The sequence below is a fragment of the Epinephelus moara genome, chromosome 4, assembly GCF_006386435.1.
Source record: "Epinephelus moara isolate mb chromosome 4, YSFRI_EMoa_1.0, whole genome shotgun sequence".
NCBI lineage: Eukaryota > Metazoa > Chordata > Actinopteri > Perciformes > Serranidae > Epinephelus > Epinephelus moara.
Window position 1 is genome coordinate 26,616,930 of NC_065509.1, and position 18,796 is coordinate 26,635,725.

The 18,796-nt window shown below is 40.3% G+C and overlaps 2 protein-coding genes across 2 annotated transcripts; both read left to right on the top strand.

The window, feature by feature from the left end:
- The first annotated feature begins 1,544 nt into the window (after nucleotides 1–1,544).
- rap2c (RAP2C, member of RAS oncogene family) lies at nucleotides 1,545–5,991 on the top strand. Its single transcript, XM_050042051.1, has 3 exons — nucleotides 1,545–2,542; nucleotides 3,846–4,131; nucleotides 4,691–5,991. The coding sequence occupies exons 1-2, from the start codon at nucleotides 2,270–2,272 to the stop codon at nucleotides 4,122–4,124; spliced, it is 552 nt and encodes a 183-aa protein (XP_049898008.1). The 5' UTR covers nucleotides 1,545–2,269; the 3' UTR covers nucleotides 4,125–4,131; nucleotides 4,691–5,991.
- A 5,776-nt stretch (nucleotides 5,992–11,767) lies between these two features.
- zgc:92907 (uncharacterized protein LOC436733 homolog) lies at nucleotides 11,768–18,082 on the top strand. The gene is made up of 4 exons (XM_050043163.1): nucleotides 11,768–11,986; nucleotides 15,858–16,020; nucleotides 17,579–17,717; nucleotides 17,811–18,082. Exons 1-4 carry the CDS (start codon nucleotides 11,906–11,908, stop codon nucleotides 17,920–17,922), a joined length of 495 nt encoding a protein of 164 aa, XP_049899120.1. The 5' UTR covers nucleotides 11,768–11,905; the 3' UTR covers nucleotides 17,923–18,082.
- The last annotated feature ends 714 nt before the right edge of the window (nucleotides 18,083–18,796 follow it).

Below are 18,796 nucleotides of genomic sequence, written 5' to 3' on the forward strand. Positions count from 1 at the left end.
TTGCAAATGCACATATTAGACCAAACAAAACAACTTGTTTTTTGACAAAATAATTGTAGTTTTGGAGGAACTTTTCCAAGAATCATGCAGAAAATAATAAAAAAAAAAACATGAATAATACCAACCTTAGAATTTATTTTTCATACATTTTGAGTAACTTAATAACCGGTTGAAAATCAGTATTTCACTGGCCTCTCTGGTTCAAAGTTTTATGTCTGTTGCATCTGTAACCACATGGCACAGTGATGTCACAGTGTACTCACACACCCTGGAGTACATTTAAACATCATCATAGCAAGGTGAGAGAAGGTGATCCATTGGAGGACAAAATTTACTCACTTCCTTTGACACATCTGCTGACTTTAATTTACACCATTTAAGCTTTCATAAATGAAATATGGGTTGATTCATAATTATTGTTTTGCAACAGTAATACATTTGACATTTATCTTTCAGTTATATAATACTTTTTTTTTAATTATCGCTGTGTCTTTATTTTTTAGTGATTGTAGAGATACAGTAAGGAAACATGGAGAGAAAAAGATGATTAATATTGCCATGGAAGAATTACTGAACAGACCCACTGGACACAGGCTTAGGGGCCCAAAGTGTAAGGGTGGTCTCCCTCTCTGTCACCTGCAAAATGTCACTCAAATGAACACATACTGACCAAGAAGAAATTAAAATGACCAGAGAGATGCAAAGGAACTGCAAAGAGACACAAAATACCTACAAAATGTGCAAAAGAACCAGGAAGAGACGCAAAATGACCAAAAAGGAGACATAATTACCCAAAGACACATAAAACAACACAAAAAGAGGCTCAACAACTATAAACCATGTGTGTTGTCTTCTTATGTAGGAGAGGTGGGGAGGCCTTTTGCAGATCTGTGCCCAGGGGCCCATTGTCTGATAATCTGTCCATGGGTATGGCATACAACAAACTTTCCTCAGCCAAAATCAAACCAGGGACATTGCAGTTACATGGAATGTGTTTTCACCACTAGCCACATAAGATGCTGCTTATTGACATTTATCAATATGAAAAGCAAATGGATAACTTCACAACTGTTAGCCTGTCATCTAGTATTATTTTCATTTCTCTCCAGTGGTATTTTATTGCTTGACTTTAAATCAATCAAAGTATCTGACTTGTGAATGATTAAACACACAGGATGTACTTAAAATAAAGGGTTTTCTTACAGTTTCTGGCATTCTGAAGTAACTGATTAACTTTTGCAATGGGGTCAAATTAAACATGGTTATTAGGATTCAAGTGGAACTATGCCCATTCTGTGGGTCCACAAAATCACTCTCCCATTTACCATCTATGGAGCAGCTCCAGACTTTACACTTGACATCACAAGTTTGAGACTTACTTCTCTGGTTTCTGGCTTTGAAAGACAGTTTGTCAAATTATAGGCCACCGAAATAATACATTTGAATTCTTAATTTAGGTGGTGGTCGCCTTTTATGTTTGCAGCAACTGTAAAGCTTTTTTCATTCCGGTAGAGGCTTTTATTGTGAAAACAGTCACACAGGAAGTCTTGTCGTCGCTAACGGAAACCAGACTGTTAGCTTCAGGAAATCAGTTGGTGGAAAAAGCTTTCCTTTCTGTAATCAAACCTCTGCAGCGCAGAGTCAAACATACACTGGAGCAGCTACAAACTGTAGCCAATGGACCCTCGGATTATAATACTGAATCTGCGGTGTGTCCGTCGATAGCACGCCCGGGTGCCAAGGCGCCGGGCCGGGCCGGAACCAGAACCAGGCCCGGACGGACGGACATCTCCAGCGCTGCGTTTTGCGACACCGGCGGGCTGCTGTGTGTGTGTGCAGGAATTGGCATGCTGTGTTTAGGGGAAGTGTAGTGTGTATCAGTGTGACTTGCTGTCAGTAGCTAGACAGCAAGTTCGTGAATGAGTCCTCGGTACTTGTGATTTATCAGATCGGATGTGAAGGCTTGAGGCTCGAGCATGGGACAGCGTGAATTTAGCCAGAAGCGAGCTAGCTTAAATGCTAGCTAACACCAGAGTTAACGTTAACGGACGTCAACTTTTACTCGTTAATTAGCGAGGCAGCGCAAGAAAAACAACGAGCATGAGCGCTACACTCGGGTTTATGTGATTGAAGAAGAGTTATTATACATCGCCTAACATTTGTCAGTACGCTTGTTAGCTTTTTAAAAGGCCTGATAAATGTTTCTGGAGCGAGTATAGCAGTGTAGCTAAGTCGTTAGCTGCTAAGTTAGCCTGCCTCGACCGCCCCAATGAAAGAATACAAAGTGGTCGTGCTGGGCAGCGGCGGCGTCGGCAAGTCCGCGCTGACCGTCCAGTTTGTCACCGGCACCTTCATCGAGAAATACGACCCCACCATCGAGGACTTTTACCGAAAGGAGATCGAGGTGGACTCGTCTCCCTCCGTGCTGGAGATCCTCGACACGGCGGGGACGGAGCAGTTCGCCTCCATGAGAGATCTGTACATAAAGAACGGACAGGGGTTCATCCTGGTCTACAGCCTGGTCAACCAGCAGTCATTCCAGGTACCTGGTGTCACCTCACGTACCTGAAACCACACACCTTAAACCCTGCATAGCAATGTAGTTACTCACAGCATTTATGTGCTATATTTGGGTGTGATTCACACTTCTATTTCCAGAGCTCTGCACCATTCAAATGTTACTTTATTATTAGAAAATGGAAATAAATTTGAAGCAAAAATTTAATCCAGTGCTTTGAATGCAACCATTTTTAGCCAGTGGTGCTGTAGTCATGGTGAATTTGCATCATTATATGGGCTATATGGATCTGTGGGTGTATTGCAACACGATCATTGACTGTATGGCACAATGTATTTGTAATTGTGGAGCAAAATTGTAAAATAATCCCCAAAATCAGGAACTTGTGCTACATTTATTTACTGGACAATTGTTCATCTTTAAGCTATTATGTAGAAACACAGAGACCCTGGGTAAATAAGTACATTGACACTTTTTAACAAAACATGGAAGTGTGTCATCATTCAAATGTAAAACAGGTGTAAACTGAGTGTCAGCTTGAGTTACCAAGCGTGCAAAACAGGTTCATATTAAAATGTATGCAGGAAAAGGAGGGTGCATTTTCACGTCAGAGTAAAGAAAACCTTTGAATTAGGTCAAACTGTGTTTAACAGAAACAGCAAAGTAGTGAATGCCCACAAAAAGCTAAAAATAACCACACAAATAACTTACAGGTTTAAAAAGGACTGTAGTACCTGTGTAATAATGAAGCTATACAGGGAATGTATTATGATTTACGCTGTGTCCCAATTTCTGTACTTGTGCTAATTACAGACTGTAATATATTCTTCTTCACATTGTATACTGTTTCGCAGTTGGTGTACAAAAAACTAGTGCACTGAAGTCTTTTATACAAACAGGAAATGATGCAATACCAAAACTCAAATTGCAACTTTGGAAAACCTGTTGCCAACTTTACAAAGAGAAAGGAAGATGTTTGATATTATTCTCTATTTGTCGTCTAAAATCTTTATGTAGCTGTTTCACCACCATGCTCAGTTATTGGCAGCTGTGTGTGTGTGTGTGTGTGTGTGTGTGTGTGTGTGTGTGTTTACATCAACAGGACACTCTAAAGTCAACAGTTTGAAGTATGTACACAGACATTTTAAAGTATGCCTTATTTTCTCTCTTTTCCATTGTGACCTGCATTTTGGAAATCTGAAAAGAATACGTTTGTAGTTTGGAATTGGAAAACAACTTCACTGACATACTGATTATTTGTTCCAATGCTACACACAGTTTTCCAGAGAAACCACACACTCATGTCCTCTCCCTCTTCATCTTTCAGGATATCAGACCAATGCGAGACCAAATAGTGCGAGTGAAGCGCTTCGAGAAGGTGCCGTTGATCCTGGTCGGTAACAAAGTCGACCTGGAGTCTGAGCGCGAGGTGGCCGGGTCAGACGGGCGAGCTCTGGCTCAAGAGTGGGGCTGCCCTTTTATTGAAACTTCTGCCAAGAGCAAGACCATGGTGGACGAGCTGTTCGCAGAGATAGTCCGACAGATGAATTATTCCACGCTGCCGGAGAAGCAGGAACAGTGCTGCACAGCCTGTGTGGTACAGTGAGGAAGAGGTATAAGCACCACCATTCCTGTCTTCCCTTGCATGGTTGCATTCATATTTGGGCTACCCCAAAGAGCTCATGAGCACAGCACAGTTGGCCACTCACTAATTTTACAAAACGTGATAAAATGTCCCTGCGGTGCCCGGTGTAAAATGGTTCACAAGCTGTCGGGAAATGTGACAAATGGATGACTGTGTGGCATTTCAGTGCAGTGTGAGGGAGAGGAGAGGTTCGGCTGGAAGTGAGAAAGACGAGTGGGTGGTGCTGCTCTGTGCAAACCGTTGGTTTAGCTTGTTATCATAAGATTGCAGAAAGTATGTGGCATGAAGAACACAACTGTATGAGCAGCTCAGGGCCGTAATGAAGCAGACAGTCCTGTGAGCCGAGCCGGAGAAAGAGGAAAATGTGACATCCTGAAAAAGAAATTATGTTCCAAAACAGGAAGTTCACTTTAGATTCTGTGACAGATGTTGCCTGTTGTAACCACACAGATGCACAATGAGAATGCCAGTTTTAGCCCTTTAAACTTGTATTCATGAGCTGTTTTTTCCTCCCTTTTTTTTTATAGATGCATCATTTGTGTCGATCACCGCAAGGATTTTGATGAACCATGAACCCGGGGACAAACTGACAAAACCTTACCACAGCTGGTAAAGTTTCTGCTCAATGTGGTTTCTGACTGTCTCTCACAGAGCATCTGACAGGAAAGACGTCGGTCCTATTTTTGATATCATAACTGTTAGAAGACGTTTCTGCTGCAACCTTAATGGCCTTTGCGATGATGACCCAGGATGGAGTCAGACAGACAGACTTGTAATGAGCGAGAACGGCCATCTGTGAATTTCAGTCTTTTTTTTTCTCTCTCTCTCTCCTTTTAGTCGGCAGTATCCCTGAAATAATAAGCAGGAGTGTTTGTGAGGTTGCAGCTTCTTTTTAAAGCTGCTTTAATCACTATTATATACTTTATTATTACTTGTATTATGTCTCAAGTTTGGAATTTGACAAAGTATTTCATAATATTGAAGCATTTTGACTTTTAAGCATGCATACTTCGACCAGTTTGCTGCCCAGGTATGCTGCTCGCTTTATTTTGAAAATCTTGTATAAATTAGTTCTTCTAACTGACACAAACTACAGTGGCGAGTTTTTTAGCTTCAGGAAACGTAAACAGGATGTACGCCTTTGTGGATTAAACCTGTAACATCAAGGATTTACCTTTTTAGTATTGCAGTAGCCCGAAGCAGCTAAACTCATCTGAAAACATGCATGCTCAAAATTGAAAATGTTCTACTAAATCAACTTGAAGTGATAAGGAAGAGCCATTTTACTGTTTTTAGCCTGAATTCTGTCAAAGTCTCTACAAGGCATGAATTGTGTGGACGCAGGTCTTCCATTTTCAGTTTTCTCGTGGAGTCTCTGTGGGAGAATGATTTTGGAACGACCAAAGGAAGCTCACAGTGCATATTTGTGTTTTGACTACATGACGTGTGTTGCTTTAAATCCAGGAGACGCTGATTTCTTGTCATCAAATAACTCCCGCTGCAATGTGGTTTGATAAAAGTTCTGGCACAGTTAATCAGATTTAACTTTGTATTTTTTTTCTTTTTCTTATAGTAACCTATTTATTAAAAACTAACGACATGGGTAGCCAGTTTTAAACTTTTAATTTTATACTAGTTCTTGCTTTCTGTGACTTTTCAGGATACATGGTACATTTTTTTGTTTTCGAAGCTGAGGATTTAACAGAGCCTTAAATAATTTCTGTTGCACCCTGGTCTCATGTTTCTTTTGTTTTTTTCTTCTCAAAGATATAAAAAGCTGTCGTCATTTGGTAATAAACATGCTGGCCTTTCTGCTTTTGTCACTGGGCACAGTTACAGTATCATCTTTGATCCAATACACCGCGATACATCGATAAACAATATTAGACTACGGGGGCTTTCAAATTAGGGACAGGGCCATGATGTGAGTACACGTGACCCTGTCCATTTGAAAGGGTGGCTTTGAGTAGTGTTCATGTGTACTCAGGTACGGTACGCATCAGGTGTGAACATCAACTGTACCAAAACATGAAAGTGGACTACTATTTAACACAACTATGACGCGTTTTTACCTGGTTATAAAAATGGTCTCAATGTAAAACTGATGCCTCATATCAGACAGCAGTGCAACCTGCAGCAGACAGACCCAGACCTGCCTTTGCTGCCACCTTTGACCTGCAGTCGGAGCTCCTGTGGGAGGCAGAGAGCTCCATGCACAACAGCAGTGGCTTCTCCTCCGGCTAGGAGCAGAGCTTCACTTCGCTGCTCCGTCAATCTTTTCTGATAACGGTCTTGAGGGCAGCAGTGTCCATCTGTGGCACCCTTTTTTAAACTGTAGCACAACAAAAATGTCATGTTAATAATGGCGCAAGTGTATTCGAATGTAGTACTTATTTGAAAGCTGAATGGCAGAGGAGAAGAGAGGAGAGACAATCGCACCTAATATGAAAATGCCCTGACATTTTTCACAGAAATATGTCCACAAATAAATAGTGTTGCTCCTTAACTAGTAGGTTAAGTGGAAAATGACAACTTTTCAACCCCCCTACCCCACCCAGCCTTTTTCATTTGGTATGGTTGGCACTGCTGTCGCAAAGACAACTGGATCGCTTTCCATTCTCCTCAGACCAGGCAACGACTTGGGTTTTCACAGTTACTACGATGGTTTCACTGTCTGCCATTTCTGCTACTGCTGATAATAACTGCAGAGAACTTGCACTGATACTCTTTGGTATCTGGGGATAGCTACCATCACCTACCGGGGAAACAGAAGCGCTGTCCTCTTCCTGTTTTGGTTGCACAATGGTTGAAGCACTTCCTCTGTGCTGTAAGTTAACCTTTCATTTTCCCAAGACATCGTACCAGGTGGCAGGCAGAATTGCATGCTGAAAGTGAGGCTTATAGGGAACCTGTCTGAACAGTGATGTTGTCACTGCTCTACAGCCATTACATTGTGCAGTCATGCTCACACATGTCCTTATGGGGCAAAAAACCCAACTACAGTTAAGTGCAGGAGAAGTGCACCTGTTTCCTCTTATTAACCCAATAGTTACACATGTTTATCAGAAGAGATTTTGATGACTGTGTTTGTTCCTCCTGACCACAAATAGATTAGTTCATAATGCCAGTCCAGTGATGAGTGATGAGTGACAGAAGAGAAAACAAGGAGTTAAAACTTAGTCTGAAGCTGCATCATCTAAAAATACCAACTCACAGAAACAGGCTACACTTTCCACTTCCCGTTGCAGACTGGCAGAGTGCAGCGGAGTTGGTGTGCGCTTTGCAAGTTTTTTTTCTTCTTCGTGCATTTGTCACACATGGTGCTGCTGTAGTTTTCACATCCCACAGAGCACAAAGCTGGCTCTTCTTCTTCTCGCTCTGCGGTTGTCAGGTGGAGCTGCTGGGTGCTCGCTGAGCCTCTGCATCCCTCACCGAGCTGGCAGCTGCTGTGTGATGTCTCTGAAGCAGCGGGGTCACCACAGCTCCTCCAAGCTCCTTAAGAGGAGAAAAACTCATTTTGAGTGTCTTGTCCTGGTTCCTGCTGGGTTGATCTCTGGCCACACCACAAGGGAGTTGTAGGCAGAGAACGGTGTCGCTGTGTTGTCAGCTGCAACAAAACAAACTCACCTCAAACAGAAACACGACTAAAAATTAAGTGTAGCTCAGGAGACTGGAGCCTTAAAGAGAGCAGCTCCAGCTTGTTCCTTCACTCTGTCCATGTTCAGGTTTCCACTACAAGTGTCATGGAAACATTTATAAAGCATTTCATTCATTTATATCTAGTTGGACAATGAAATAGTTACAATTATTACACAGTAATTTTGCCTGTTTATTGGCTGACTCATTGATTCAGTTGTAAAATATTTGATATATGCCTCTTTTATGGTCTCCATAACTTTTCTATCACACCTATGGTTCTCCATAAGTAAGCGAGACTTTGGTGAACTGCAGTCATTTAGCCTATTACATTAACAAAAAGGAAAACTGGCTGAGAGTAATCGCTTGGTGTCACACTGTAGGGACTCAGCTAATAGATGGGAAGATTAAGATGCCTAATTGATGGGTCCCTAGTGCTAAATTGATCCTGCAAACCGAGTGCACTGTTTCAAAGTCTCTCAAGATGTATCCCCAAGACTGGTCGCTCAAGTCATCTACAGTTCTGGTAGCCTTCCATTCTTAAAGAATTGTCCTCTTTCTTTCCTACTTACCAACATGCCGACCATCAGGGTCCTCTGTTCAGTATGTGGCAATGTAAGAGAAGCTTCAGAACAGCCACACAGGGCAATTAATGATTAAATTCAAATTGAATATCATAAATTTTATGTTACCAAGAGACGATGTCTGACCAAAAAGAGACAATCTTAGGACGAAACCATAATATATGACCTTGAGCATTTAAATGTACTTAAAGTATGGACAGTAAGAGCAGCAGAGTTAAACAACTACCCATAGTGTCGTATTATTACTGGTAATTGATGATTAGTGATTGTTATTATTGGTTTTATATTATTAGTGATAATTTGGAAGCAGAATTTCATGCAGCTGGTTGAGTTGGAGCTAATTGTGACTTATATACTTGGTCAGGTTGACAGACAGCAGCACATTTTATATTAAAGCTTTATCTGACAAGTAATAGGAAACTGCAGCTCCGTTCAGGTCTTTATTGTCCTACAAGAGGACAATGGCAGCAAGATGGTGTAAATCATAAACACAATAAGAACAATAAGACAGCTGCGACATTAAAAGTGCTGGTCTGGTACAATACATGCAGCACAGTGTAAAAAGTTAATGGGATAAAGGCAAAGACAACTGTGACAGTGACGAAAAAGTGTTAAGAAGCCATGGTTTATAAGTAAGGCTGTTTATTGCACATGAGATAAATAATAACATGAACCTGTTTAAGAAAAGAGGATGGTCCAGATTTGCTGTGATGTGTGTGATGTTCTCACTGAAATCTCTTGACAAAGAAGGATGTTCCTCACTGATTTTACAGCTTTTAAGTACACTTCATGGACTGTAAAGAAGTAAAATATCTCCCTTTGAAATACAGAGGAATGTTAAGTACCAGAAAAGGGTATTTCTCAAGAAAAATGCAAGTTTCTCAGAATAGTGCTGCTTCACATCAAAATTTAGATATTCAGATTCAGACAACTTAACTGATCCTACCAGGGGCCTACCAGAGCTTGCTTTGCACACATGATATAAAATACAGCAACATGTAGACACATAAACAGATGAGTAATAAACAAAATGTATAAAATGAATAAATTAAAAACAAATGAAAACATGTTAAGGAATCCCGTGGAATAAAGAACAGAACAAAAATAAAATCAATTAAAAAAACATTTACAGGAAATTTAAAAGACAAATCACAGAGGGAATGAAGGATTATAGAGATGCAAGCAGGTAAAACATAACGATGCCCTGATGGCAACAAAGAAAATTCACCTTTAAGAACATGTCCAGAGGAAGTTAAGATTCTCGTCACTTTCTGGAGGATTTGTTGATTGCAAAAACATGTCAAGTCCCTTTGTGTCACTCCTGTGATCTTAGAGCAGATTTAAACAGCACTGTTTAGACTGTTTGTGTCTTTCAGTGTGAGGCTGTGAAACCAGCAGATGAATGAAAAACACAGGTGGCTACACATAAGGTACCCTAAACATGTAAAGAAAACTCACATGTAAACACATTTAGCCCAGTTGAACTCTAGTGACCTCTGTTGACCTACAGGTTCCCACGGGGACCATATGAGACAGCTCGTAACTCAGGTCATATGAAGTGAGCCTATCAGCCACAGTGATAATGCACGCAGCTGTCGGTGTCATGTACAAACATAAATGCCCTGATTCCTCTGTGCCGAGCTCTGTCAGCAGGTTTGCTGGTGTACACCTGCATGTTCCACATACAGGAAGTCTGAAGTTTTCACATCACACACTGCCCAGATTTATATGCTCTGTTTTACAGGCATGCTTACATGTCATAAATTGAAAGGACAGCAACTCTTTGAAGACTCGGACATGATATGAGACATCTGCAGCAAAATAAATATTTATATATTAATAAATATTTTTAGCTGTCACTGCTTTTGCTTTTTGCAGTTAAAGTTTCCCTTCTCCAACCTGAATCTCTTTCATATCAGGTGAATGATTCTCCTTAAATTCTGTATAATGTGGATGACCTTCAGTATGGTCCTGGACTTACCTTCTTATGTCTTTCAGCTTCTTGTCGGCTCTGTGTTGGGTAGTTTGTGGCTGTTTGATTAAAATACACATGAGTACAATATCACCTGGAATACACAAGTGTAGAATATAACACATGCTTTTGGAAGGCCGCAGAACCCCTTTCATTTCTTACCATAGTTAAGAGGTCACAACTCTTGCAGCACTTGTACAGTTCAGGCCACAAGCCAAAATGTGTTGGTCTTTCTATAGAGATGTTCTATATACCACAAGTGTTTTGACCTCTTTAGACTTCTTTCCCTTCTTCCTGCACCTTGGCAGTCGGTGAAGTTGTGCCAGAAACCTCCACTGTGTCTTATCTTACTGCCAAAAACCAGCCCTAAGTCTTACAGTAGGTATAACTCATAGTGTCATTGCAATGCTGCAGAAAGTCAGTACTTTGCTTACAAGTGTGGTGCAAACTGGGGACGAAACCACAAGAGGAGTTCTGCTGGTGTTTGTGGCCAACTGCTTCTATAATTTTATGCAGTGACATACTGTAATGTTCCCATAACATGGTGCAAAGTGTATTTGAAAATTTGACAACATTAACCAGTATGATCTCAGTTCTGTTGCATTTCTGACCATGAATAAAAAAAGTTTTTTGCAAAGATCTTTAGTTTATGTTTTTGCATTTTGATCTTTAAATGGTTTAACCACATTGGGTTCTTTCTTTTTGTACCTTGTGGCTCTGTTGTTAGGAGCACTAATGAGACAGTGGGCCTTTCCCTGGCTGATAATCCAACCTTACCTTCAGCTGAATGTCTCATGTTTAAGTCACACTGTCATTATTATGCTGCAGATAGTCAGTACTTTTTATACAAGTGTGGTGCGAACTGGGGGCAACACCACAAGAGGAGCTCTGCAGGTGTGTGTAACCAACTGTTACTATAATCTTTCTGCAGTGACATACTGATATTTTCCCATAACACAAAGTGTAATTAAAGATTTGACATTTTACAGTATGACCTGAGTTCTGTTAAATCTTTGACCATGACTAAAATAAAGTCATCTTATAAGGCCAGAACACAGTGGCAGAGAATCCATTAATCCATCAATCCAGGTAAATTAGGCTCTTAAATTGTAGGATGTATGCATTTTTAACCTTACATTAAATCATATTGGGTTCTTTCTAATTCTTCTAATTCTAATTCTCTGTACTGACAACCAATGCAGAAATCAAATCTCTTGAAACAAATGTGTGACATTTCATTTTTTTCTATTATTATTTATTTACTTTACTGTCATATTTCATGTATGACTGTGCAGAAAATAAACCCAGAGGCGTTAAAACTGGGCTTTAAACTGGTATTTTTCCATAGTGCAGCCTGCCTGATTGAAGCAGTTACAGCTCCAGGCCTCGAGGTGGCAGCATCACGTGTTCTAGGGCTGTGACGTCACTGCGTAAGGCGGAAGTAGCTGTCAGCTGTGTAGCTGCAGGATAAAGATGAGCAGTACGAGGAGTCTGAAAAGTGTTTAAAATACCGAGAAACCTTGAAAACTAACAGTTTTAGTTGAGCAGCCATGAAGACGGTGTTTGTGACTGTCGGCACCACAAGCTTTGACGAGCTCATTGAAACCGTCACGTGTCCAGAGGCCGTGCAGGTGAGTAACGATGGTTATTATTAAGCTAACAGAGGTGTAACGTCACTGCTACACTGCTACTCAGTGGTCCAAGAAGTATTAAAATCACTTACGTAAGTAAAATTTGCCTGGGTAGACAATACGCCTATATGATGTGTATATACTTAGTTTTTGATAGGCTACTTTTCTTAATTGCTCTGTATGATTTAAAGGAAACTGATAAAAATGATCAATGTTAAAAGGGTAGGTGTAATAAGCTAAGGCTTCAACCTACATCTTTTCAATCCAAATAAACTAAACTAGGGCTGCAACTAACGATTTTCATTGTCGCCTAATCTGTCGATTATTTCTTCGATTAGTCGACTAATCATTTTATCGAAAAATGTGTTAAAATGTTGAAGAATGTCGGTCTGTCTCTCCCAAACCAAAATTATGTCATCTAATGTCTTGTGACGTACTCACGCCAAAGGGTTTTAGTTCACCGTCATGGGAGAGTGTTTAAAGCTGCCAATATTTGAACGTAAGAAGCTGTTATAACAATATTTTGGGGTACTTTTATAGAACTTTTCTATTCTATGACTCAAACCGCTTAGTCGACTACTAAAATAGTCACCAATTATTTTAATAGTTGATTAGTCATCGATTAGTCGACTAATCATGGCAGCTCTAAACTAAACTAAAGTTGTGTAAAAGTATACAGTAGCACAAGCATGGCCATACTGAAGTATCTAGAATTTTCACTTCAGCACAGCAATTGAGCAAATTTACTAAGTCAAAGGTTCCCAACTGGTTCAGCCACGGGGTCCTGATTTCTCCTTCGTCACTGGTTCAAGGTCCACACAGTTTAATGTATTCAGCGTCATACTTGCGTTAGCCATGGCCTTGAGCTAGTTTGCTGTCTCTGTTACGTAGCTGTCTGTTATTCGCTAACTCTACAGCAGGAAATCGCACTTTAAAATAAAAGCTCTGTGCCAGAAATTCACTCTACTTCAAAATAAAGGGTGGTTGTTGTTGTTGTTGTTGTTGTTGTTGTTTTTTATAAACTTGACACATTTGTGAGTCACTTGAGGTCCATTCAGAATGGGACCGCGACCCACCAGTTGGGAACCACTGTACTAAGTTACTTTCCACCAATGTGTAAACTATGAACTTTATTTTGAGTACAGTCAGTGTAGGAAATGAGCACCAGCCACCAGCCAGATGCTGTAAAATGGCTGCTAGATTTGCCTCACTCACCACTCAGAAACAGTGGTAACCTAATTTCCATCCCTGGTGCAGTATGTAGGAAATTCATAACTATCAAATTAGAAGTACCCTTTTCACAGCAGATCTTTTGTCATAGCACTTCTAACATCATAGGTGTAGATTTCAGCGGGGACGCAGGGGATGCATCTCCCCCTAATTAAACATGAAAGTAGCAGAGGACTTTTATTTTGATAAATTAAAGACATTAACATAGAAGAGACACAGACTGATGCATAAATACTCATCAGAATGCAGGAAATAAATGTTTGATGCTCAAAAATGTGTGGCAGAGCACTCCCAAACCCCTCATTTCATAGATATCCATCCCAGTGTTGAAATGAAATCTACGCCCTTGTGTCACATTAATAGTAGTTTGGCTTAGTTCTGGAACTGCAGCACCTGAATGTAGCTTGGCCAGTTGTAATGTTATTAATAACAACAGCCACAAAATAAGAAACATGAAACCAAAATTGTGATGCTGCCATGCCATTGGGTCAGGTGCACCACTCCCTTCCCCCGGCTTATCACCCTTCAGGTGGGCAACAGAAGGTTTTGTTTATCTAGGTATTTTTATAACTCCTCTGCTGCAAAGGATGTTTAAAGCAAATTTTCAGCCTCTTTTTAAACGCATCCACGATGACCTAGAGAGGTGGTCTTCCTTACCACTCTCGATGCTGGGAAGAATCTCTTTGATTAAGATGAATATTTTACCTCGACTGCTCTACAAATTTCAAATGATCCCGGTCCTACTAAATAATAATACTACCAAGACGGTGAATGGTTGGTTTAGGTCATTTATATGGAACTGCAAAAGACCACGACTTAAATTAGCCAAATTGCAATGGCCATTGGGTCAGGGAGGATTGGCAATTCCCAACATTAGACTGTATCAAGTGGCTTCTCAATTTCGATATATAGTAGATTGGGTACGGAATGATCCAGACTCTGTTTGGCTTGATATTGAAGCATACAACTTAGGTAAACCGTTACAATTAGCTAGTCTCCCATTTATCCTGAATCGGAATAAACTAGAGATTGCAGATGGTAATTTCATTGTGAAATCCACACTAAAAGCTTGGGACATGATTAAGAAATGGGAAAAAAGAACTGATGTTTTATCTCCAATTACTCCAATACAAAGAAATACAGATTTTCTCCCAGGGATGACAGATAATGGGTTTGCTCTGTGGGAAAGTGCTGGTATCACAACTTTGAAAGACTTATTTGAAGGGGACAGAATGATGTCATTTGACCAATTAATATTGAAATACAAACTATCACACACACATTTTTTTAGATTCCTACAAGTCAGGAGCTTTATACAGAATCCAATTCGGCATAAATTTACTCTGGAAATGTCACCAACTGAACAACTACTGTACAAAATACATAGCAATAAGGCTATAGTAAGACGATGCTATGAGGCCTTTTATAAGTCCAATAAGGCTAACATTACAATTATGCAAACACGGGCTCAGGACCTTGAGGTGATAATAGACGAAGCTATGGAGACGTACATATGGGAGCATGCTAACAACATATCCATATGTAATAGAGCAAAGGAATCACAATTTAAACTACTGCATCGCCTTCAGATATCACCTGAACTCAGACATAAGATGGACCCAAAGAAATCAGCTCTGTGTATGAAGTGTAATAAGGAAGTTGGTAGCTTTATACATACTGTGTGGACCTGTGTGCATATCCAGGATTTCTGGGTAGAAGTGGCTTTGAAATTAGATTTGGTTTTTAATAAGGAGGTGGACCTGGACCCAGTATATTTGTTGTTGGGATTACCACACCCACGAATAAAAGGATCTCATTGTCAGAAACTGTGGAATGTTTTAACATATGCTGCACGTAAAACTATATCGCTGAAATGGATTTCAGATAAGCCACCTACAGTTTTAGATTGGCATAAGGTAATATTTGACCTTTTACCCATGGAATATCTGACATACTGGTCCAGAGGGAAAATTGGTTTATTTTACCATATATGGACCCCATTTCTCGATTATGTAGGACCTAGAATATCTAATATATTTTGGAGGGTGCTTCCCAGACCAGGAAATAACAGTTGAATGTTAAAGGAGAGGTGTTGCTGTCTGTTTTACTATTTTTATTTGTTAGTTTATTTTTTATATCATTTCTTAATTATTGTAATGTATACTTATTTCTCCATTTTATATTATTATTAATTTTTGTCGTTACTTTTGCCATATGATATTCTACCATGCTTGTGACTGACTGACTGCTGTGCTGAATGTTCAACTTTGGAGGGGGGGCGGGGGGAGGGGGTTTTCTCGAAGGGGCGGATAAATGTAAAAAAAAAAAAATGTGTTTGTATATGTGAATAAGATGTGACACATAATTAATAATAAAGATATTCTTTAAAAAAAAAAAATTTGTGATGCTGCCAGGTGTCAGGTTTTTAAGCTGGTTCTTAGGAAACTGATTTAGAGAATCAATTCAGACCTGCTCTTTCTCATGGTTAGTGGGGGAACTTCAGAAAAGAAATCACCTGTTCAAGACTTAACAATGGATCTAAAATGTGAAATACATTTTCTAGTAACAGCAGAAACATAAATTTGTGAATTTGTCAACTTGTGACCAGTGTTATAGTAACTTTTTTTTTTTCTCTTCACAGGCTTTAAAGGCTCATGGCTATGAGCGTTTTGTTCTTCAGGTTGGAAGAGGATCTCTTCTTCCAGATGCCGACAGCTGTCCACACGTCAGACTGGAGGCTTATCGATTCAAAGACTCTATAGCTGAAGACATGAAGCAGGCTGACCTCGTCATCAGCCATGCAGGTGAGTTAAATATCGAAAACCTCCTGCTGCCTGACCACTCGCTCCCTCCATTAATCCTGGTCACACTTCAATTCAACATTCTTCTTATTCCAACAAATCCTCCTGAAGCTGTTTCATAAACCAAACTACTGTTTGTTTTTTGTTGTTTTTTTAAAGCACATTTAAAGTTATTAAAATGTCAGCCAGATCAGATAGTTTTCATTTCCTGTGCAGAGGACATCAATGACTCTGCGGAATTCAAAGCAAAAACAAATACAGGTATGACCGCACTGTGCAAACATTGAACAGAAAACTGATGGTTGATACTGCAGAGTGTCGGCAGCGGACAAATACGACATTAGGACATCGAGCAAACTACTTGAAACAGGATGATGCTGAGCAAATATTGAATATTGGATAGGATTGTGGTCGGGGCCTGTTTGCATTTGGGCAACTGTGCTGCTTTGCTCCTTTTTTTCTCAATTCCCAACAACTGTATTTGTTTGTTTATGAGGTAAGATCTTACCCGAAGAGAAGACTAGTGTGTACTAAAGGATCATAATCTTGTTTTTGCAATTTGATCCAGTTTATCACTAATTTGTTCACCACACATTATCGCTGCCGACCATTTTCAAAAGCATATTAAAGTTTTCACAACATGCTTGTGTCACACTGTCCCTGTTCATGTGTGCTATCGCTTGTCATTGTGATGTTGAGCGATAGTATTACTACCAGTCTGTGATGGCTGGGAGAGAGTTGCTGCCCCAAGCAAAGGAGTTCAAGTATCTCAGGGTCTTGATCAGATGGATAGGTGGTTTGGTGTTGTATTGGCAGTGATGTGGGTGTTGCACAGGAAAGTCGTGGTGAAGAATGGGCTGAGCCGAAAGGCAGAGCTCTTGGTTTACTGGTCCATCTACTTTCTGACCCTCACCTATGATCATGAGCTGTGGGTAGTGACCGAAAGAATGAGATGGTGGAAACAAGCAGCTGAAATTAGTTTCCCCCATGGGGTGGCTGGGCTCAGCCTTAGAGGTAGGGTAAGGAGCTCAGACATCTGGAGGGAGCTCGGAGTAGAACCGCTACTCCTTCATGTTGAAAGGGTTCAAGTTGAGGAGGGTGGGTATCTGATTAGTATGCCTCCAGTGAGAGGTGCTCAGGACATGTCCAACTGTTCGGAGGCCTCGGGGCAGACCCAGAACACACTGGAGGGATTACATATCCCATCTGGCCTGGGAATGCCTCGGGATCCTCCAGGAGGAGCTGGAAAACATTCCTGGGGAGAGGGATGTCTGGAGTGCATTGCTCAGCCTGCTGCCCCTATGACCCGGCCTTGGATAAGCGGATGAAAATGGATGGATGGATAAACTATTACTAACAAAAAAATGATGGTGATACTAATAAAAATGTTTTGTTTTGTCTCCACCATGTTCAGTACTTCTATATACAGACACCTCCGGTTCCCAAGCGAAGTCTCCTATGGACTGAGCTACTGCTGTAAAATGAATAGAAACCAACAGTTGGACAAACACAGACTGACTCTGAACATCAGTAATGAACTTGATCTTGTTTTTGTCCTCAGGTGCAGGGAGTTGTTTGGAGGCGCTCGGAGCAGGAAAGCCTCTGCTGGTCGTCGTCAATGACAAGCTGATGAACAACCACCAACTGGAGATGGCCAAACAGCTGCACATGGACTCCCACCTGTTGTACTGCACATGCAGGTATGACTTTCTCACATGCACAGTTTGTATGTATGACGTTATGTAGCAAATCTAAAGTAACAAACCCTTGTGTTTTTTAACTAAATCTTTCAGCACCCTGACAGAAACACTGAGGACGATGGACCTCTCTGTCCTTCAGCCCTTCTTACCCGGACAGCCAAAGATGTTTGCAAACTTTTTAGACAAAGCTCTGGGTGTTAAGTAAAAATATTACTATTTATCTGTTACATTAAAGTTTGATGAATTTAAGAATATCATGCTGTAGTTTATCACGCTCAGTGACATTATGCTTGCACAGCACAAGACAGTTGTATTGTTTTCTATTTTTGTATGCCATAATATAATAATATATGAGTGATTCCAAATCCTAATGTGTGCTGTGAGTTATTTGTGTTTATTCAAAGGTTTTATGAAAGTGAAAGTAAAACAAAACGTTACCAGGTGTTTCAGTCAAATAATAGACATCCGCTGCGGTTTGAGATGGAACAAAGGCTGCATCGCCTCAGTGCTCATCCTGATCAGACAGCAGTGTAAACGAGTGTGCTGTTGATGAGTTTTATGAGTTATCTCACTTGTAACTTGTTAATTTTCATGTAATCAAGTTTGAAGTGATGACTTCAACAGACAATTCGATTGTACTTGCTGATTTGGAAATCTAGAGAGACAGTATGGAAAAGCTTATGCTTCATGCTAACTCCTAGTTTTAGACAAAACAATATATGGCATTTTTATGAAGATGTGTGCCGTTTAGTCCTCATGGCATCAGTGGAAAGCGGCAACAATCATAGAGAGTAGCCCTTAAATATTTTGTTAAAAGAAATTATCTATAATAATTCCATTACAGGGTGTCTGCAGGTCAATTTTGTAAATATTAGGCCTTAAAAGTCATTAAATGATCATTTTATTTACCATTTATCTGTCGTTTACAGGGTTGGAAGTTAGCACCAGCCGCCTAGCTGCTAGATTTGCTTCACTTACCAGCCAAAAAAACAATAGTAATCTATCGGGTGGCAGGTGGACATAAAAATTAATTTCAAACCCTGATTGTTTAATGTCTTTTTGCCAAAAAATGTCAAGCT